The sequence below is a fragment of the Leucoraja erinacea genome, chromosome 28 (genome assembly GCF_028641065.1).
Source record: "Leucoraja erinacea ecotype New England chromosome 28, Leri_hhj_1, whole genome shotgun sequence".
Lineage (NCBI taxonomy): Eukaryota > Metazoa > Chordata > Chondrichthyes > Rajiformes > Rajidae > Leucoraja > Leucoraja erinaceus.
The window spans coordinates 9023743-9046137 of record NC_073404.1 but is presented as its reverse complement, the minus strand read 5'-3'; the positions used below and the strand labels follow the sequence as shown (position 1 = coordinate 9046137).

Genomic DNA, 22395 nt, shown 5'->3' with positions numbered 1-22395 from the left:
TAGCCAGGATCAAACTTGGGTCTCTGGCGTTGTGGGGATTATGAGGAGGTTGGAGCTGACAGCGTTGAGGATCAAGGTGAAGAAGAAGAATATTAGATAATCTGAACCATTCCTAATTGTTGATTGAGGTTAATTTGCTTGTTGGATTTATGTTGTACTTCTTGTTGCAGCTCTACCATGTCCCCACTCAGGTCATGGCACTCTTTGACACACTCCACACAGTGGAATCCTTTGCCACAGAAGGCCGTGGAGGCCACGTCAGTGGATATTTTTAAGGCAGAGAGAGATAGATTCTTGATTAGTACGGGTGTCAGGGGTTATGGGGAGGAGAATGGCGTTAAGAGGGGAAGATAGATCAGCCATGATTGAATGGCGGAGTAGACTTGATGGGCCGAATGTGTAATTGCCTCATTACACAATACCCAGTCTAGGATGGCCAGTTCCCTAATTGTATCTTCTACATATTGGTTTAAAAAACCATCCCGTTTACATTCCAGTAAATCCTCCTTCTCAGCACTGCTACCAATTTGGTTGGCCCAATCTATATGTCGATTAAAGTCACCCATGATAACTACTGTACCTTTTCTACACACATCCCCAACCTCCCTACTGCTGCTCAGTGGCCTGTATACAACTCCAACAAGCGTTTACTGCAAAGCACACCTCCGCTCAGTCTGCCTTAACCTACCTGATCTCCCGGTTGCTTAGCACTTTAACTCCCGCTCCCATTCCCAATCTGACCTTTCTGTCCTGCAGGGATTTCAAGGGCGGGTTTGCCACCTTACTTGGAGGGGGGGCCCAAAAAAATTCTGGCAGGCAAGGTTGCTAGTGCTACCGGGGGGTTTAAATAACAGTCTGGGGCAGGGGATCCCTGTAAACAATGTGGCCTCCTCCAGTCTTGGAGTGAGGCCCAGCGCAAATTGGAAGAACAGCACTTCATAATTGGCATGGGTAGCTTACACCCCAGCGGTATGAACATTGATTTCTCCAACTTCAAATAACCCATGCTTTCTTTCTCTCTCTCTCTATCCCCTCCCCAGTTCTCCCACCAGTTTTACTGTCTCCGAATACATTTTAACTCTGTCCCGCCCACTCCTCTGACATCAGTCTGAAGGGTCTTGACCCGAAACATCTCCCATTCCTTCTCTCCAGAGATGCTGCCTGTCCTGTTGAGTTACTCCAGCATTTTGTGTCTAAGCGTTTTCTGCCCTTGGCCATTTCACAGTTCTACCCATTACGATTCTATAGCATCCAAGCTAATGTCTCTCCTTGCTGTTGCATTAATCTCCTCTTTAACCAGCAATGCCACCCCACCTCCTGTCTATCCTTCCTGAATATCGAATACCCCTGCATGTTTAGCTTCCAGCCTTGGTCACCCTGGAACCATGCCTCCGTAATTCCAACTATATCATATTCCTTAACTACTAGCTGCACAGGAATTATAGACCAGTTAGCCTTACATCGGTAGTGGGGAAGATGCTTGAGTCAATTGTTAAAGATGTTATAGCAGCACATTTGGAAAGCAGCGACAGAATCGGTCAAAGTCAGCATGGATTTATGAAGTGCAAATCATGCTCGATTAATCCTGGAGTTTTTTGAGGATGTAACAAGTAGAACGGATAAGGGAGAGCCAGTGGATGTGGTGTATCCGGACTTTCAAAAAGCCTTTGACAAGGTCCCACACAAGAGATTGGTGTGCAAAATTGGAGCACATGGCATTGGGGGTAGGATATTGACATGGATAGAGAACTGGTTGGCAAACGGGAAGCAAAGAGTAAGAATTAATGGGCCCTTTTCAGAATGGCAGGCAGTGACTAGCGGGGTGCCGCAAGGCTCTGTGTTGGGACCCCTGTTATTTACAATATATGTTAACGATTTAGACGAGGGAATTAAATGTGACATCTGCAATTTTGCGGATGACACAAAGCTGGGTGGTAGTGTGAGCTGCGATGTGGATGCTATGAGGCTGCAGGGTGACTTGGATAGATTGGGTGAGTGGGCAGATGCATGGCAGACGCAGTGTTATGTGGATAAATGTGAGGTTATCCACTTTGGTGTCAAGAACAGGAAGGCAGATTATTCTTTGAATGGTGTCAGATTAGGAAAAAGGGAGGTGCAACGAGACCTGAAAGTCACTGAAAGTAAGCATGCAGGTACAAATTGGCACAGAGGTAGGAAGGGGAAACCCTAAATAGCAGAGCTGAGACCTGATTCTGTGCAGTCAGTAAGTGATGGATCGGCAGGAATTGGTATGGTAGAGTACAAGCGCAGATGAGTTTCTGCACTTCCAGGCAAGATAAAACTGGGCCATTCGGTCCCTCAGATCCCCAGTGCAATCCCACTTCTATCACTTATGTCCCTGCAACCCATTCTCCTTCACGCACCCTGTTAAATCCTCCCTGATTTTCCTACCACCCACCCATATGAGAGATAACTTACAGCGGCCAATTAATCTACTAACCAGCATTACTTTAGGAAATGGGAGAAAACCAGGGTACATTTGGAAACCTGGATGTGGAGATGGGAGGATCTGGCTAGGGTGGTAATTTTACTTCAACTTGAATAACCATTCAATTAAATCGCAGATTACCGCACCTTAACTTTGTAACCTTGACATGCCTCTGCGTGCTAAATGCTGAGTTTGCCTTCAGTCTCGCCGACATTTTAACCTGACGCCTCAAGTCAGCATTTTTTCATTGCCCCAGCCAGATTTCTCCCAGCCTTCCTGGTGACAACAGGCTGGCTCTAGCGTTTAACTCTTGGTTCTGGTTTCCAGAGAAAATAGTTTCTCTCCATCTACCCTGTCCAATGCATTAACCACCCCAGGGCTACAGAGCCATGCAGCACGAGGGGTCACTAAGTGTGTGCCAATTCTTTCATGAAGCAATGCAGCTCGCATAAATCACCCCTTACTCTACTGGACTCAAAGGAGCACAAAGTCTAATCTCGGCAATTTAATCTTTGCTGTGTAACCTTAGCTTTCAGTCGCTGCTCTCACAGGTGAGTGCCTTTATTTTACTGCGCATTAATACATTCATAAACAGCAGCACATGCGGCACGGTGGCGCAGCGGTAGAGTTGGGTTCGATCCCAACTGTGGATGCTGCCTGTGTGGAGTTCGTACGTTCTTCCCATGACCTGCATGGGTTTTCCCCAGGAGCTCCGGTTTACTCCCAAACTCCAAAGACTAAGGGGTTTGCAGGTTATTGGAATGGTAAAATTGTAAACTAACGCTAGTGTATGTAGGATAGTGTTAGTGTGTGGGGATCGCTGGTCGGCACAGACTCTGTGAATTGCATCTCGACACTAAACTAAACATGCGTGTAGGATTTGTTGCAAGGAACTGCGCATGCTGGTTTACACTAAAGGTAGACGCAAAAAGCTGGAGTAACTCAGCGGAACAGGCAGCATGTCTGGAGAGAAGAAATGGGTGAAGTTTTGGGTCGAGACCCTTCTTCAGACTGATTCAGTGGAGAGGGAAACTAGAGATATGGAGGGGTAAGGTGTGAAAACAATAGTTCAAAGCAGACAATGGTAAGGAAATTTAGAATAGTTAGTCTGAAGAAGGTTCTCGTGCCGAAACATCACCCATTCCTTCTCTCCAGAGGTGCTGCCTGTCCCGCTGAGTTACTCCAGCATTTTATGCGCTTAGGATTATTCCATTCACTTGGCACCCGACAGAAATCCAGCTGGGTTGCTTAAATCTAGTGAGTCGTTGCACAAGACCCGGGATGGCTGAACAGAGCAAGGTGAGGGACTGGTAGAATTGTGCTGTAACAAATCTTTCACTTAGGTCATCAATTATTGAAACAATTGATCAAAGAGTCAGACGCAGTAGACTTTTTAAATGGTTTAGACTGAAAGACGCTGCGAGTCTGCCTCGGGTACTGGCAGCAACAACGACCAGCTCCTGCTCATGTTTTTCTTTTAATTTAACACAAAAGGTGTCGGGTTCCCAGCTAATAAATAAAATAAATGTTGTGTTTGTTTTACTGACAACAGCACTTCATTGGTTTTATTGCGGGAAAACAAGGATTGTAGGTGGGGGGGGGGTGGTGGAATCTAGGATGTGGGACTTTGCCTGCACTGATGCACAGAGGCTTTAGCATGGAAACGGGCCTTTCCACAACTGAGTCCAGCGTGATGGAAGGGAGACCCAGCAGGGGGCACTTCACTGCTGCGAGGAGATATAGACTATACGATTCATTTTTTGTCAACGCCAGAAACGTGGCGTACTACTTAGGTGGTTGTGGACCTCTGCTGTATGATTTTGCCGGATTGTATGCAAAAACAACGAATTTAACTGTTGCTAAGTATAATTGAGTTGACCATCGATGATCCCACTTTCACAACTCCACCGCTGCCCCACCCTGCCAGCCTGGTGCCACCGTGCCGCCCTGTATCACTAAAGTAAGCGGGATTACGCTGGAGTTACCTGCAACGCTGTCACAAACTGGATGGTGCTGACCAGAGCTAGCGCCGAGCCCTGAGGGAAATTGTGGCGAACCGTGTCCACAAAGTGTGCGCTGTCGATCTTGACGTCCACAAACACGTACAGCATCTTTATTCCGGCCGTGGCATCAATGGGAACTGAAAGGGTGAAGAACAGAGAAAGTCAGCCCGCTGACCAGAGAGTGAACACAAGGTACAAACCCATAGCCCACTCCCGCCTTCCCGGAATCTGCTTCTGATCTTCAGTCCCTGAGGTACTTAATTTCTGCGTCATTGAATTGAATTTAGTTTAGTTATCAATCATCGATCCCCGCACATTAACACTATCCTACACACAACAGGGACAATTTACACTTATACCAAGCCAATTAACCTGCAAACTTGTACTCTTGGAGTGTGGGAGGAAATCGAAGATCTCGGAATAAACACACGAGGTCACAGGGAGAACGTATAAGGTCCATACAGATAACACTCGTAGTCAGGATTGAACCCCAGGTCTCTGGTGGTGCAAGTGCTGTAAGGCAGCAACACTACCGCTGCCACAGGGTATAGCCATGGAAACCGCTTAGAAACAGGCCCTTCGACCCATCCAGTTCATGTCAACCATTGATCATTCATTCACACTGATTCTGTTAATTCTGTGTGATTTATACTGCTCAGCAGGCATAATACTTCCCCAATTACATGTTGTTGTGTCAGTGTAAAACAGCTCTACAGTGCGCAAGGCAGCATCTCTGGAGAGAAGGAATGGGTGACGTTTCGGGTCGAGACCCTTCTTCGGACTAGTCAGACTATTCTCGACCCAAAACATTCCTTCTCTACAGCGATGATGCCTGGCCCATTGAGTTATTCCAGCATTTTGTCTATCTGCAATTTGAACCAGCATCTGCAGTTCCTTCTTACAAAGTATCCACACTGCGCCAGCTTGGATGGTGGTACTCGGTTTAGTTTAATATAATTTAGAAATGCAGCATGGAAACAGGCTCTTCAGCCCACTGAGTCCGTGCTGACTCTCAATCACACGTTCACACTAGTTCTATGTTATCCCACACACACAGATAGCACCCGAGGTCGGGATCGATCCCGGGTCTCTGCTGCTGTGAGGCAGTAGCTCGACCGGGTACATCACTGTCGTGCTAGAAGATTGAAGATGAGACACAAACTCTCCATGCCATCGACCCATTCGCCTGAAGGTACTCATTAAGTATGATTAGTTGGGCAAAGTTTTCTGATATTACTTGGCAGCGTGCAGATGTTGTCAAAGCCACTATTTTATTTCTATCCTCAGCTGCCCTTCGAAAGGAGGTGGTGAAAATTATTCTACGGTGTTATTAAGGAAGGAGATTCAGAAAATGATCAGCATATAATAAAGGAATGCAATACATAATCAACTCAGACAGGTGTGGGACTGAGATGAGGACTTTTATTCCTCTAATGCTCTGGAAGTTGTTGATTAGTTTCAAGACACAGCAGAGGAATATCCCCTTTGGCCCACCGAGTCCACACCGACCCGTACACTCTCCTACACATTAGGGACAATTTACAATTTTCCCAAAGCCAATTAACCTGCAAACCTGTATGTCTTTGGAATGTGGGAGGAAACCGGAGCACCAGGAGGAAACCCACATGGTCACAGGGACAATGTACAAACTTCTACAGGTGCACAGTAGAGAGCATGCTGACCGGTTGCATTGTGGCTTGGTTCGGAAATTTGTGCGCCCTGGAGAGGAAAAGACTACAAAAAGTAGTAAACACTGCCCAGTCCATCATCGGCTCTGACCTTCCTTCCATCGAGGGGATTTATCGCAGTCGCTGCCTCAAAAAGGCTGGCAGCATCATCAAAGTCCCACACCATCCTGGCCACACATTCATCTCCCTGATACCTTCAGCTGAAAGGTACAGTAGCATGAAGACTGCAACAACCATGTTCAGGAATAGCTACTTCCCCACAGCCATCAGGCTATTAAACCTGGCTCGGACAAAACTCTGATTATTAATAACCCATTATCTGTTATTTGCACTTTATCAGTTTATTTATTCATGTGTGTATACATTTATATCATGGTATATGGATGCACTTATCCGTTTTGTAGTAAATGCCTACTATGTTCTGTGTGCTGAAGCAAAGCAAGAATTTCATTGTCCTAGACAGGGACACATGACAATAAACTCACTTGAACTTGAACTCCATACAGACAGCATGGTCATGATCAAACCTGTGTCTCTGGCGCTCTAAGGCAGCAACACTACTGCTGTGCGACCATGCTGATGGGAGAGGGGTATGTTGCTAATGGAGCAAGACCCATGTGTGTTATGGAGGCGCTCAGGAAGCAGCAGTGTCTAGTTTATAGTAAATAAATGTGAACTGCCCTAACCTTTGCAGTTTTAATTACATTCACACTAATGGGATGTGAATAAAAACACTCCGATAAATCATTTCTGATTTGTTAGAAAATATTGGCCATATATCAATCGGTTGAAGGGGCACCAAATGAGAGACATTTCTCAGAGAATTAAGCAGAAAGACACAAAGACGTATCCACCCACACATACTTCTGCCACAAGGAGAAGATCTAGGTTTATGTTCATTGTTGTCACATGTATTGAGATACAGAGAAAAGCTTTTCTTTTCGTGCTATTCAGTCAAAAGAGATACTAGACATGAATACAATCAAACCCCCACGGAGTACATAAGGCAGATTGAAGAGAAAGTGCAGCATATAGTCTCTCAGTGTTGTAACGTGACAGTTCCAGAGAAAATGTCCAATTTCCATGATCAAGCAGGTTGGAAAAATCAGGACTGTACTCCAGCTTATGGGAGGACCCTGCAAGGACCATTTGAGAAACTTGAGAGGAGTTGGCCCTTGTGTGAGGTACAGGAGGTGTGGCTATGGCAATCCAACAACTTCTATTGAACTTATAGTTGTTTAGTTTTGTTTAGAGAGACAGCATGGAAATCGACCCTTCGATCTACTAGGTCTACCTAGGAATCTATCTGGGCAGATGGTGTTTAGAAAGGAGACTGGCACCTTTACATGAGGTGGAGAGGCAGTGGATTGAGAGGGGGAAATGGGAGGAGAATTGGGTAAAGATGGAGGAAGAAAGAAGGAATTGGAAGCAGTAGGGAGAGATGATGAAGAGAAGAGAAGAGAGAAAGTAGAAAAAGAGGAAGAGGGGGAAAAGGAAAGAAAGGGGGGGAAGTTCAGCAGGAAAGTATAGATTGAGAAAGAGGGAGATGAAACAACTTTTATTTTTATTGTATGAAGACAAATAAGACTACAGAAGCTAGAACATAGAAACAAGTATCTGAAGCGGGGTTAAATGTTCACCTGCACATTTCTCTCCCACTGTTGCTGATTGACCCATTCAATTCTTTCAGCAGTCTATTGTAGTTAACAAAGATAGACACAAATTGCTGGAGTAACTCAGCGGGTCAGTCAGCATCTCTGGAGAGAAAGGATGGGTGACGTTTCGGGTCGGGACCCTTCTTCAGTCTGAAAGAAAAGGGGAGGGCACTGGAGGTAAGAAAAGGCCAGAACAACAGCTTTGGCTACAGATGACTTGGGTAGGGTGAAACCCATAATGGTGCATTGTTGGATGAGGAAGAGGCGATCACATCCTTTTTCTCCAGGGATGCCCCTGAGCCACTGAGCTACTCCAGCACTTTGTATCTTGTTGCAATTCATGTTTATAGTGCCTTAAAACAAGATCGCAAGGTGATTAAGAGGAGAGTTATTTAACAACTGAGGCTGATATGATTTGAAACAATGCTTGTATAGAGAGGTGGGTTTAGAAAAGTGTTTTACACAGCAGAAAGTGGGGAAAAGGACTGTGCCCAACACCAGGTGACCAAACCTCTGGGATGGTTTTGGCAACCTCTTAAAAGCAGTGTGATGGATGGAGGGTGAGGAGGAGGAGTTTACTGTACTCATTGTGTAGGAAGGAACTGCAGATACTGCTTTAAACCGAAGATAGATACAAAAAGCTGGAGTTACTCAGTGGGACAGGCAGCATCTCTGGAGAGAAGGAATGGGTGATGTTTCGGGTCGAGACCCTTCTTTAGACTGGGATAAGGGAAACGAGATATACAGATGGTGATGTAGAGAGATAAAGAACAATGCATGAAAAATATGCAAAAAAGTAACGATGATAACGGAAACAGGCCATGGTTAGCTGTTTGCACAAACTCCACCTGGAGTTCCCCAGATTGATCCTGTTTGAGACCTGCTTGTTCACCGCAGTACGCAGGAAGGAAGAAAAGGCGTTGGATCAATTCTCACAGCAGTCTGCTTTGTCAAAACCTTGGACAATTATTGTGAGTCTGCCATCAGGTCACAGAAAACCAGGCAGGTAATTGATCAACCTCTGGTTATGGAATACAACAGGGCAAGGCTGCAATGTACTAGATAAAACTTGGCCGGCACTCTGGGTTTAACATCACTGAATGCGCAGGCCTGCAAGGCTTCTTGGACCTCGCGTAGGAGACTTAATGGATCGGCTAGTCAATACAGAGAAACGTCAAGGGCCCCATTAACTCCTCATTACTGCATTAGTAAACCAGCAAAGTACTGCCAGGGCACGAATCAATATGGAGTCCAATGCAGATGGAAGGTGGGTTCAAAGCTGAATGAGTTGGAAGAAAAGAAGTGTTGAAATTGCTCGACACAGAGAGAGTGTATCGGGATGCAAGCTATGGTCACTTGCTCACCAAAGTAAAGGAGGCTTGTTGTTGCCTTATAGCCAAGAGAAGCACACCAACACCTCAACTTCCATACAAGACTCAGGAAGTTCAGCATGTCCCTAACAACCCTCACTAATTTCTACAGATGCATCGTAAATAAACATTTTATCAGGATGCATCACAGCATGGTTTGGGAATAGTGCCATCCAAGGCCACAAGGAATTGCAGAGTTGTGGACGCAGCCCAGACCATCACGCAAAACGTAGTTTAGAAGGATGCGGGGGGATCTTATAGAAACATATAAAATTATAAAAGGACTGGACAAGCTAGATGCAGGAAAAATGTTCCCAATGTTGGGCGAGTCCAGAACCAGGGGCCACAGTCTTAGAATAAAGGGGAAGTCAATTAAGACCGAGGCGAGAAAAAACTTTTTCACCCAGAGAGTTGTGAATTTATGGAATTCCCTGCCACAGAGGGCAGTGGAGGCCAAGTCACTGGATGGATTTAAGAGAGAGTTAGATAGAGCTCTAGGGGCTAGTGCAGTCAAGGGCTATGGGGAGAAGACAGGCACGGGTTATTGACAGGGGATTATCAGCGATGATCACAATGAATGGCGGTGTTAGCTCGAAGGGCCGAATGGCCTCCTCCTGCACCTATTTTCTATGTAAAACCAACCTCTCTTCCATTGACTACATGTACACTTCATGCTGCCTCAACAAGGCCTCTAGCATAATGAAGGTCCCTCTTCTCCCCTCCCCAATCAGATAAGAGATACATAAGTTTGAAAATGCATACATCCAGATTCAGGAACAATTTCTTCCCAACTGTTAGCAGGCATCTGTACGGTGCTCTCATTAACTTGAGTGTGGTCCTGACCTCCCATCGACCTCATTGGAGACCTTTGAACTATCTTTAATTGGGCTTTATCTTGCACTAAATGTTGCACCCTTTATCTGTGTTGTAGACAGCTTCATTGTAATTATGTATAGTCTTTTCTTTGACTGGATGGCACACAAACAAAAGCTTTTTCACCGTACCTCGGTTCATGTGACAACAAGAAACTAAACTAAATGAAATCATCCTCCAAGAATAATGGTCCACAACTCTGGAGAGCGTAGCCCACATCACCAATGACAGAAGGCATCTCTCAATGATGGAGGAAATTCAGAATCGCCTTCAAAGTGCTCATACCTCTTTTATCCATCTGAGTAAATGAGTAGCCGAATAGAAGTATTCAGCTGCCGTCCCTCGGGGCATCTCCTGCAACCAACCGTGAGGGTGTAGAAGGTTAAACCCCCCCCCGCTGTCCTTACATTAGCCTCATCACCCAGTCCAGAATCCAAAGGCATGTCATCCTCCATTGCAAGGCAAACAACGTTACATGAAGGAGGGTCTGCGCCAATGATAGACCACAACTTACATTGACAGTGTCCCCCCAAGTAAATGGGTCACACAGTGCTGGCCATGACTTTGTGGGCAGTGGTCTCAGGGTCAGGCCTTGCGCTCAAGCCTCAGCCTAGCAACACAAGCTGGGGACGGCAATCTTTGTAGAGTTAAGAACAGCGTTGCACTGTCGGATGTGATATCCGATGGAAAATGCTGAAAATTCTCTGCTCGCAGTCAAATTAAAAAAAATCCCAGACACTAAACTGAAGAACAGCAGGTGAATTCTCCCAGCGATTAAGAAGGAACTGCAGATGCTGGAAAATCGAAGGTAGACAAAAGTGCTGGAGAAACTCAGCGGGTGCAGCAGCATCTATGGAGCGAAGGAAAGAGGCAACGTTTGGGGCCGAAACCCTTCTTCAGATCCTTGTTCAATATTTGAGCAAAACACAAAGTGCTGGAGTAACACGGCATACCAGACAGCATCTCTGGAGAACATCGGTAGGTGGCATTTTGGGTCTTCTATTATCTAAATGGTGGCCGACTAGGAAAAGGGGAGATGCAGCGAGACCTGGGTGTCATGGTACACCAGTCATTGAAGGTAGGCATGCAGGTGCAGCAGGCAGTGAAGAAAGCGAATGGTATGTTAGCTTTCATAGCAAAAGGATTTGAGTATAGGAGCAGGGAGGTTCTACTGCAGTTGTACAGGGTCTTGGTGAGACCACACCTGGAGTATTGCATACAGTTTTGGTCTCCAAATCTGAGGAAGGACATTATTGCCATAGAGGGAGTGCAGAGAAGGTTCACCAGACTGATACAATACAATACAATACAATACAATACAAATTTATTATCATTTGAGCCCCAGTGAGACTCAAACGAAATGTTGTTTCCACAGCCATACAAACAAAGACACTGTCTTACAGACATACACATAATTAAATTCACACAAACATCCATCACAGTGGACCCACTGTGATGGAAGGCAAGTCTTTTCTCTCCCCTGTTCTCCGTGTCTCTCCCGATGTCCAAGCCCCAGGCGGGCGATGATAAGTCCCATGGCCATTTTAGGCCGTGCCGGGCGATTTACGGCCCCGCTCCCGGTCTAAAAGTCACAATGTTGGAGGCCCCGGCGGGCGCTGGAATGTCCCACGGCCATGAAGCCGCGCTGGGCGATGTTCGACCCCGCTCCGGGTTGTTCAACCCCGCGACACGGGCTGGAGAAATCGCGTTGCGGGAGCTCCGGGAAGCGGTCTCTCTCTCTCCTCCCAGACCCGCGAGCTCCCGATGTCACAGTCCACCGGACCTGCGGCTGCGTTGCTGGAGCCTCCGGGCCCCAGGAGTCGAGTCGCAGCAGCGAGTCACCACCGCTCCCCACGCTCCGAGGCCGGCCAGCCCCACGATGGTGAGTCCGCAGCTCCGCAGCTCCGCAGTCTCCCGAGCCCCCGGGTCGTTCAGGTTGGAGGCCGCTCCACGGTGCTAGGCCCCAACGACAACCGAGACCCGACAGGGAAAAGTCGGGTCTCCCGGACAGGGAAGAGATTTAAACAGTTCCCCCCCCCCCCCCCCCCCCCCCGCCCCCCCCCCACATTTACACATTTAAAAATACTATTAAAAAACACCAACACTACATTTAACTAGTAACTAGACAAAAAATAAAAAAAAGACAGACAGGCTGTAGGGGCCGCGCAACAGATTCCTGGGATGTCAGGACTGTCTTATGAAGAAAGACTGGATAGACTTGGTTTATACTCTCTAGAATTTAGGAGATTGAGAGGGGATCTTATAGAAACTTACAAAATTCTTAAGGGGTTGGACAGGCTAGATGCAGGAAGATTGCTCCCAATGTTGGGGAAGTCCAGGACAAGGGGTCACAGCTTAAGGATAAGGGGGAAATCCTTTAAAACCGAGATGAGAATAACTTTTTTCACACAGAGAGTGGTGAGTCTCTGGAACTCTCTGCCGCAGAGGGTAGTTGAGGCCAGTTCATTGGCTATATTTAAGCGGGAGTTAGATGTGGCCCTTGTGGCTAAGGGGATCAGAAGGTATGGAGAGATGGCAGGTACGGGATACTGAGTTGGATGATCAGCCATGATCATATTGAATGGCGGTGCAGGCTCGAAGGGCCGAATGGCCTACTCCTGCACCTAATTTCCATGTTTCTATGTTTCAGACTGGTTGGAGTAAGGAGGAGAAAGCTGAAGAGAGAGATGGAGGCAGGACAAAGCCTAGCGAGCGACAGGAGGAAAGACACAAAAAGCTGGTGTAACTCAGCGGGACAGGCAGCATCGCTGGATAGAAGAACTGGGTGACGTTTCAGGTCGAGACTCCTCTTCAGAAGTGACAGGTGGATACAGGTGAGGGGGGCTTGACTGGCAGATGGCTGGAGTAAGTGATAAAGGTTTAAGTTTGTTTAGTTTAGTTTATTGTCACCTCCACCGAGGTAGTGAAAAGCTTTTTTGTTTTGTCCGCTTCAGTCAGTGGAAAGACTATGCACGATTTCAATTAAACCGCCCACAGTGTACAGACACACGATAAAGGGGATAAACGTTTCATGCAAGATAATGTAGTTGGTGATGGGATGGTTCAGTTGCTGGATAACACCTGGGAAGGAACCATCCCGGAATCTGGAGGTGTGCATTTTCACATTCCTATACCTGTTGCCTGATGGGAGAGAGGAGAAGAGGGAGTTCGTCCTTGATAATGTGAAAAGGAGATAAAAGAATGTCAGATCGGGAGAGAAGAGGGGTGAAATGTAATGCCACAGGGAGGGATATAGGTGGAAGGGAATGGGGGGGGGGGGGGAAATAAACCCCTATCCACCTATCACTTGCCAGACTTTGTCGGCCTCCACCTCTCTTTTCCAGCTTGCTCCCCCCCCTATTGCAATCAGCCTGAAGAAGGGTCCAGACCCCTAAAGTAATCTGTCCATTCCCTCCACAGATGCTGCCTGAGCCGCTGAGTTCCTCCAGCACTTTGTGTTTTGCTCAGGGGTCCAGCATCTGCAGTCTCCCTTTTACTCAGTATTTACTCTTTTCATCTCCATCTCGAGGGCCGGCAATCTCTGCCTTTCAAACTGGCAGCAACAGTGAGTGTCACCACCTCCCACCTCCATGTCCCATTCCAGTGAATCAAAATCCCTGGTCTTCCTTCTTTGGAAGGAGTACAATAGCTCAACAAAAAGGCTCACCACCACTTTCCTAAGGGCTTTGAGGAAGTGGCAAAAATCGCTGACTTTTAATCTTGAGACACAATGACTGGTGGCTAAATATATTGCAACAGCTTGAAAGAACAAAAATCATGCTTTTCTGTCAGTATCCCCAAAGAAGTTACCCACATTTTTCTGTATTTGAAAAATTGCTGGCTTCACTCACAGTCCAAAAAAAATCATAAATAAAAAAGGTTGCCCAGTCATTTATTTCATTCCCATATTGGAACCTTAACTTGTCTGTTGGATGTGCTCAATTATTAATGATCATAGTCATAGAGTGATACAGTGTGGAAACAGGCCCTTCGGCCCAACTTGCCCGCACCAGCCAACATGTCCCAGCGACACTAGTCCCACCTGACAGCATTTGGTCCACATCCCTCCAAACCTGTCCTATTGTGTACTTGTCTAACTGCTTCTTAAATGTTGGGATAATCCCTGCCTCAACCACCTCCTCTGGCAGCTTGTTCCATTCCCTCTGTATGGAAAAAGTGAAAAGGTTAACCTGTTTTTCTGTTAAATCTTGATTTAGAAAGGTTGGCTGTAAACACGGAGGTGGTGAAAGGCGCTACTGGAATGCAACTTCTACCTCAGCTCTGCCGTGGGACACGTTACGTGTCGGCTATTTCCAGACAGGACTACAAGATGACATTTTCATTCCAGCCTCGTGGTCTCTGGGAAAGATGTGCAGGAATTAGTGTCAGGTTTGAGGGCAGTGACTGCACCGGCCCCACTGGGAAACACTGTGAAGCCGCTGCAACGCATTTCACTTAGGATGCTAAGGAGCTGTCAGGAGACAGGGATCCATAATCCCCCTTTGGCCTGCGCTGAATATGGAGCTAAGGAGACAGAGGTCGACGAGAGGTGTTTTTTTAATGCTCCCCGCTAGCCAACACGCATGTAAAAGAGGACTCTTCCAATCGGCGTATCACAAACAAAGTTCAAGAATCTTTCATGTGGGAGTCGGTAACCTTCACACCGAAGCAGCTGGTTACCTCTGCCTGCCTGCCATCTGCATTTAATGACACTTCATAAGGAGCTGTCTGAGCTTGCAGGGGCAAGCGGTGAAGGACAACACACTCACAACCAGCACTCTGCAGCGACCCAGCCAACACCTCATGCCACACTCCTTCTCCTCCTTTCTCCTTCTTCTCCTCCCCCCCTCCTCCTCCTCCCCCCGGCGCCAGAGACCCGGGTTTGAATGCTGTCTGCGCGGAGTTTGCATGTTCTCCCTGTGATCACCTGGGTTCCTCCGGGTGCTCTGGTTTCCTCTCACATCCCAAAGACGTACGTGTTTGTAGGTTAATTGTTCAGTTAATTACCCCTGGTGTGTAGGAAATGAACGTGAAAATTAGATAACATGGAGTAGCGTGAGCGGGCGATCCATGGCCGAGGCCCTGGTGCATCGATGAGTCTGTTTCCATGCTGTATCTTTCAACTAATTAATCAATCAAGTTGTGATCAACAACAGGGTTGTCAGATTCAGCCTAGGTGTGATTCCACTGAATGGCTCTGGAAATTCTGATCTTTCTGTATAAACACCAGCCATATATGTGTGTGGATATATATGTCTAGGCAGTGGGGAGCGATGGGGGGGGGACGGGGTCTTAAAAGGAAAGCAAACTCAGTCAAAGTTCAGACACAAGGAACTGCAAATGCTGGGATCTTGAATAAAACACAAAGTGCCGGAATAACTCAGTGGGTCAGGCAGCATCTGCGGATGGGTGAAGAGCCCCGACCCAAAACGTCGCCTGTCCATTCCCACCACAGATGTGGCCTGACGCACTGTGTTCCTCCAAGCACTTTGTGTTTAAGTCTAAGTTCAACCCACTGCGTAGCTGCACAGAACCAGTAACCCAGTAGCTGGGGAGGAGGCTGTGAGAGAGGATTTGGATGTCTGGCACTGCAAGGCAACAAATCCACCGCTGCGCCACTGTGCTGCGCGGCCAAGTGAACATGGGGAACGCTCTACAGAGAACACGGATAGGTGACGTTTTTGGTCGGGACCCTTCTTCAGACTGATTGCAGGGGGTGGGCAGGAAACTGGATGAGTGGAGGGTGCAGGATAGAGCATGGCTTGTAATAGGTGAACACTGGTGAGAGGGTTTTTCGATCGGCTAAAGAGAGGATTTGTGCTTGGTCTTCATTTAGAGATTGCGAAGGACCTCCAGTTCTATGAGTTTAAGACGGAACTGCAGATGCTGGAAAATCGAAGGTACACAAAAATGCTGGAGAAACTCAGTGGGTGCAGCAGCATCTATGGAGCGAAGGAAATAGGCAACGTTTCGGGCCGAAACGTTGCCTATTTCCTTTGCTCCATAGATGCTGCTGCACCCGCTGAGTTTCTCCAGCATTTTTGCGTACCTCCTGTTCTATGAGGTTGCTCCGCTTTGCGTTTATTTAAAACCAGATTTTCTTATCCACTCCCAAAACACGAAGAGTTGAAATTCATTCCTGCGCCCACAGATATTCAAAATTTGATTTAAAAAATATTTGTTCCTTATTAAAAATACATTTCCAGTGAGTGTATTTTCACGCTTCTCTCTCAGCAGGGTGCCACATTACTAATGCAACCTGCCCACCTCAATATGGCATCTGAAGAATTCAATAATTGCCTGGAAAAATGTTGCCTACATTGGCTGGGAGAATATTAAGGCAGAAACAGCAGTGCCTAAAGTAGCAAGCTAGTCAAATGCCTCTGCAATGCTGTTTTATCTATCTGAGACAGTCGTCTAGGGAAGAGAATTCTGTGCATTCATAACTCTTGAGATGGTGGTCGGGGTAGGGATGGATGGTGCGAGATCTGAAAGTGGAATTTTTTACCTTATAGGCAATCAACCCAAGGTGTGGCAGTCAATGGTAAAAGATAAGAGGTTTAGGTATTGGTATATTATTGTCATGTGTACCGAGGTGCAGTGAAAAGCTTTTGTATATGTGCTATCCAATTAAATCAGAGAAGACTATACGGGAGTACAATCATGCCATGCACAACAACAGGTAGAGCAAGGAGAAAAATACCAGAGGGCAGAATATAATTTTTGCAGCATTTATAGTGCTTCAGTTCCAGAGAAGAAGTCCAATGTTCCTAATGAGGTAGGTTGGAAGGATGTGCTGGCCCTGAAGAGAGTCCAGAGGAGGTTTACAAGAATAATCCCAGGAATTAGTGGGTTAACGTATGATGAGCGTTTGATGGCACTGGGTCTGTACTCGATGGAGTTTAGAAGAATGAGGGGGGGACCTCATTGAAACGTACAGAATAGTGAAAAGCTTGGATGTGGAGAGGATGTTTCTACTAGTGGGAGAGTCTAGGACCAGAGGTCATAGCTTCAGAGTTAAAGGACGTTCCTTTAGGAAGGACATGCAAAGGAATTGATTTAATCAGAGGGTGGTGAGTCTGTGGACTACCTTGTCACAGACGGCTGTGGAGGCCGGGTCAATGGATATTTTTAAAGCAGAGATAGATAAGATTCTTGATCAGTACGGGTGTCAGGGGTTATGGGGAGAAGCCAGGAGAATGGGGTTAGGTGGGAGAGATAGAACAGCCATGATTGAATGGCAGAGTAGACTTTATGGACCAAATGGGCTAATTCTGCTCCTATCACTTATGACCTAATGACCCTAACCTTTGGAAGGATTGTACAGTAATCTGACACTAGAGGGGAAGAAGCTGTCCCTGAGTCTGATGCTACGTGCTTTCAAACTTACGTATTTTCCGCCTGATGGGAGTGGGGAGAAGAAGGAATGACCGTGGTAAATAAAGGTCCTTGATTATGTTGGCTGCTTTCCTGAAACTGCAATGGAGTCAATGGTGAGGAGTCCTATCTGCTTGATGGATTTATTGTGTATATATGGTCTAGAGACACATTGATCTATAGACATGTTTATCTTCCGTTTTGTATTATGTTTACATATTCTGTTTGTGCTGCAGCAAGTAAGAATTTAATTGTCCTATCTGGGGCACATGACTATAAAACTCTCTTGACTTGACGGCCACAGCCACAATTCTCTACAATTTCTTGTGGTCTTGTGCAGAGCTGTTCCCAAACCAAGAATTGGAAAAAATATCCAGAGAGAAAGAGATTTAAAAAAAAAATGAAGATTGTTGATATGATCTGGAAAGTCAGTGGAACCAGATTCAATAACAGCGAATCCCCCTCCATCTGTGCTGTTTACACTCGATACACTTTCCTTTCCCGAGTTTAACAATTTGCAACTCATTGTCCTTTTGGCTCACACCTGCCTCCTCATTTCTGGCCTTTGTCCAACATTCTGCCGATCAAATACTTGCCTGTGTTCACCTATTGCCAGCCATGCACTGTCCTGCCCCTGCTCTCTCCCAGCTTTCTATCCCGCCTAACTTATAATCAGTATGAAGAAGGGTCCCGACCCGAAACGTTACCTATCCATGTTCTCCAGAGATGCTGCCTGACCCGCTGAGTTTCTCTAGCATTTTGTGTCATCTTTTCAATAAGAGTGAGCTGTGAGAATGATGCTAAACTGGATTATTTTTTTGAAAAGCTAGCAGGGAAACGATGGTCTGAGTGGCCTTCTCCTGTGCTCCAAGATCTCCCACCTCAAAGCAGCAGCCACGTGGCAGGGGGTACGACAAACATTAAGCAACGAGCAAATTACAGGCATGAAAGAAAAGATAAATTGCGCTCAGACTGCATGTTAAAACAAGCGAGCAATAAAAAAATAAAATGATCTCAAAAAGATGCCTTGTTTTGTCAATGGCAATTGATGAATAATTAAGAGAGAGAGGAGGCCTGACTATGGATTGGTCATTTCTTTACAGCTAAACGTTCTTTCCACTCTCACCTCTCAGCAATCAGCTGCAGGACCTATCTGTCTCACATGTAAAGGGCAGAAATATTTCGACTATCAAACAAGCTGTCATTTCGGAGAATTTTGCAGAAATTACCAGCTACATCAAACTGCATCAGTAATTTTGCTCTCAGCCGTCAAAGTTGTGGGCAAATAATGGAACTCCTGACACTCACCAGCTAAAGGATAAAAAGGCTTGTCTACTGGATTATCTTTAAACCCGTTTTAAAAAAAAATATATTTTTCCATCCCTCTATGAGCACATAATAAACCACACAAACAGACAGAACGATCCACCAGAGGCTGTCAACTCTGCAGGAACGGGCTGGAGTCTCCAGGAACTGAAGGTTAATCACTGGGTAAAACACAAAGTGCTGGAGGAACTCAGTGGGTCAGGTCATGCAGCGTCTGTGGAGGTGACGTTTTGGGCTGGGACCCTATATCGGTCTGATCTGAAGTCTCTAAATCTCTGGGTTACTGACACAAGCAAACCCATGCCACAGAACAAACATCGCAAGGGTAATGGAAAATTGTGTGCTGGAATTAAAAATATCATGCATACGGATTAAGAAGGGATTGTTTGACTGGCAGCCAAGAATCATTCAATCCCATAAGGAGACATTTTATTATTCGCTCATGAAATACGAGTATTGATGACAATTTTCTGGGAGCTATTTCCATGTAGACTGTAGCAAATAGGACATCAGTGAATCAGATGGGTTTTCACAACTATCTGTCCATTGGATAGAACACAGAATATAGACACAGGAACAGGCCCATCGGCCCGTGATGTCTGTGCTAAACGTGATGTCAAGATAGACTGTCATCTGCCTACACACGATTCATATTCCTCCATTCCCTCTTAAACATCACTATTGTATCTTCCTTCACCACCACTCTTGGCAGTGTGTTCCAGGCACCCACCACCCTCTTTCTGTAATGGGGCAACCTCAACTGACGCAATTCTCCAAAAGCAGCCTAATCAAAGTCCTATAAAGCTGCATCAGGACTTCACAACTCTTATACTCAATGGCCTGACCAATGAGAGTGAGCACACAAAAATGCTGGAGAAACTCAGCGGGTGCAGCAGCATCGATGGAGCGAAGGAGATAGGTAATGTTTCGGGCCGAAACCCTTCTTCAGACTGAGAGTGAGCATGCTTTGCCACGCTATCTCCTCGTGTTGCCACTTTCAGGGAGCTATGGATCTAAGATCTTTCTGCACATCAGTGCTGTTATGGGTGTTGCCATCAACCATACATGGTTACCATGGTTGAGACTTTCCTTTGAAACTCAAATTTATTTCACTAATCATGTATGAACCCGCGTCTCCAGATCAACAGGGAGGGAAGACAAAGCAAGGCAAAACAGATATGTTAGACAACCAACATTGGGCGTTGAAGGCGAAAGGGTGTATGCACAAACAGAGCTATAGGTTTAATCTCCAGACATCTTGGTACAGAGATATTCACTCACCTTAGATACTGACTAATGAGTAGACCGATTTAGTAAACTGATACATTCACTGTTTAAACAGTTCTGATGTTCTTTCCCTTTAAATCTCCCATCTTCTTAATGCTGAAACTTCCAACAGCGACATTGTTCATTGTTGGCTGTGACTCTATGATCAGCCTCTCAGCAGAGTTGGAAGATTTGATGTTGAAGTCCCATTCCAAAGACCAGAGCTAAAAATCCCACTGCCACTCCAAGGGAGAGCTGAACAATGAGAGGTGCCAACCTCTGTTTGAGACACCATCCACCCCTTTAGGAGTGCATGAAACATTGGTTTGAAGGTGAGTAGAGAATCTATTAGTCTATTTCTTTATGTTTGTCCTTTAGCCACCATCATTAACCCAGATTGACTGGTCCCGATTTCACGCCACCTATCTGATCCGAATGCCATGTTTCCTACATCACAATAATGACCAATCTTTCAAAGAAAACTTTCGTTCCTAACCTAAGTTCTGAGTTATTGTTAAGGTAGCTGACAGCCTTTTAGAACATTGAACAGCACAGCAGAGTACAGGAACAGGCCCTTCAGTCTACAATGTCCATGTCGAACATGATGCCAAGTTAAATTAGCCTCCTCTGCCTGTATGTAATCCATATTGTTCATTCCCTGCATTACCATGTACCTATCTAAAAGCCACTTAAATGCCACTATTGTGTCTTTTCCGAGGTGTTTTCAGAATGGTCCGAAAGTGGAGCTGGTTTTGCCAAAATCATTTTGAGGTTTAAGAAACGAGGGTCAAATGGACAAAATTCAGTGCGATGTGTCATGATGTCTGTAGTCACGGCACGGTGGCACAACGGTAGAGCTGCTGCCTTACAGCTCCAGAGTCCCGGGTTCAATCCTGACTACGTGTGTTGTCTGCGTGGAATTTGTACGGTCTCCTCGTGACTGCGTTTTCCCCGGGTGCTCTGGTTTCCTCCCACACTCCAAAGACGTACAAAGATGTCAATTGTTCCTAGTGTGTAGAATAGTGCTAGTGATCGCTGGTCGACATGGACTGGGTGGGCCGAAGGGCCTTTATCCACACTGTATCTCTAAACTAAACTGTGGAAACCTGTTGAACCAACAAATGGTCTGGCTGGCAATGTGAAGCACTTCTAGATATACAAGGCATTGCTGCAAATGGGTAAGTGGAATTGACTTCAATTAATGATAAAATTTGGAGATTTTTTCAATAATCCCCACCTCCCCACACCTGTAAGGTCATTGCTGCCTTCGAGGCATCCTGCAGGATATTTCAATCTAGCTGCTTCCCCAGGCAAACACACCCATTTCTACAACCCGAGCTGGTTGCTAAGCTCCATGCACTGTTGCCAAGAAAATTATGTCACACAAGTCCTTTCTTTAGCTCCCAACCACAATGAGCTCTGTAAAGAATGAAAGGAAGATCCTGCAGATTTTACATAATTAGCTGGTTGAAAAATCTTGTATTTATGCAAGAACAAAAGAAATCAGAGAAATAGGCCACAAAGTCCCTAGGGTTGTTCCGTTTTGAGTCCGATCAGGGCTAATCTATTGCAAGTATTTTCTGCTTGATGCCCAAGTTCCCAGATTCCCTTATTGTACACAATCTGTTAACATCTCTTGCTGTTCATCAACTATACATGTCTAGCCTTCTGAGGAAGAAAACTCCATTATTCACTTCTCTTTGAATGAAGATCATTTTTTTTTCCATCTCAGTCCTAAATAATCAACTATTTGCCCCAAGACTATGATGTCTTGTCTCACACTCCCAGCCAGTGTACCTCACTCTCAACAATCATCTTGTCAAGACCTTGGATATTTTATGCACTTCAAGAAGTACATCTCTCATTATCTAAATCTCATAGACGCCTCTCATTTTTTGATCCTCATTGGACAACCTTCTCTACCAAGGAGTCAATTTTGAGAATCTTTGTTGAATTACATCTATGATAAATTATATATTTTGGACATACATCATGCATTTTCTTCCAATTATTCCAAAGTTGCTTCTGGAGTTAGTATAAGTTCTCTGTTGGGTTAACGTGCTGTGGTCACATGCAGCAAGCAGCCAACTTGAATGCAGGTCGAGAGTCATAAACAGCAGTCATATCAAAGGCCAGGTCATGAATCTGTTTTGGTTGGGGTAGAATGGCAGCGAGGATATTAGAACAGTGAACTACTCCTTGTCCAGCCAAACTGGTGGAGCTGCTGCCTCACAGCGCCAGAGACCCAAGTTCAATCCAGATCTCAGCTGCATCTTCTCCTCGTGACCAAGTGGGTTTCCTGCCGGTGTTCCAGTTTCTAACCACATCCAAAATACTTGTGGGTCTGTAGGTTAGAAACATAGAAAATAGGTGCAGGAGTAGGCCATT

At 45.9% G+C, this 22395-nt stretch overlaps 1 protein-coding gene across 3 annotated transcripts in view; it reads right to left on the bottom strand.

The window, feature by feature from the left end:
• Positions 1 to 22395, bottom strand: part of dph1 (diphthamide biosynthesis 1) — a 650424-nt gene that overhangs the window by 318824 nt on the left and 309205 nt on the right. For all 3 annotated transcript variants that reach the window (XM_055657653.1, XM_055657652.1, XM_055657651.1), the window contains exon 5: positions 4435 to 4589. In XM_055657653.1, the coding sequence (XP_055513628.1) occupies positions 4435 to 4589 (155 nt within the window). The remainder of the gene's footprint in view (positions 1 to 4434; positions 4590 to 22395) is intronic.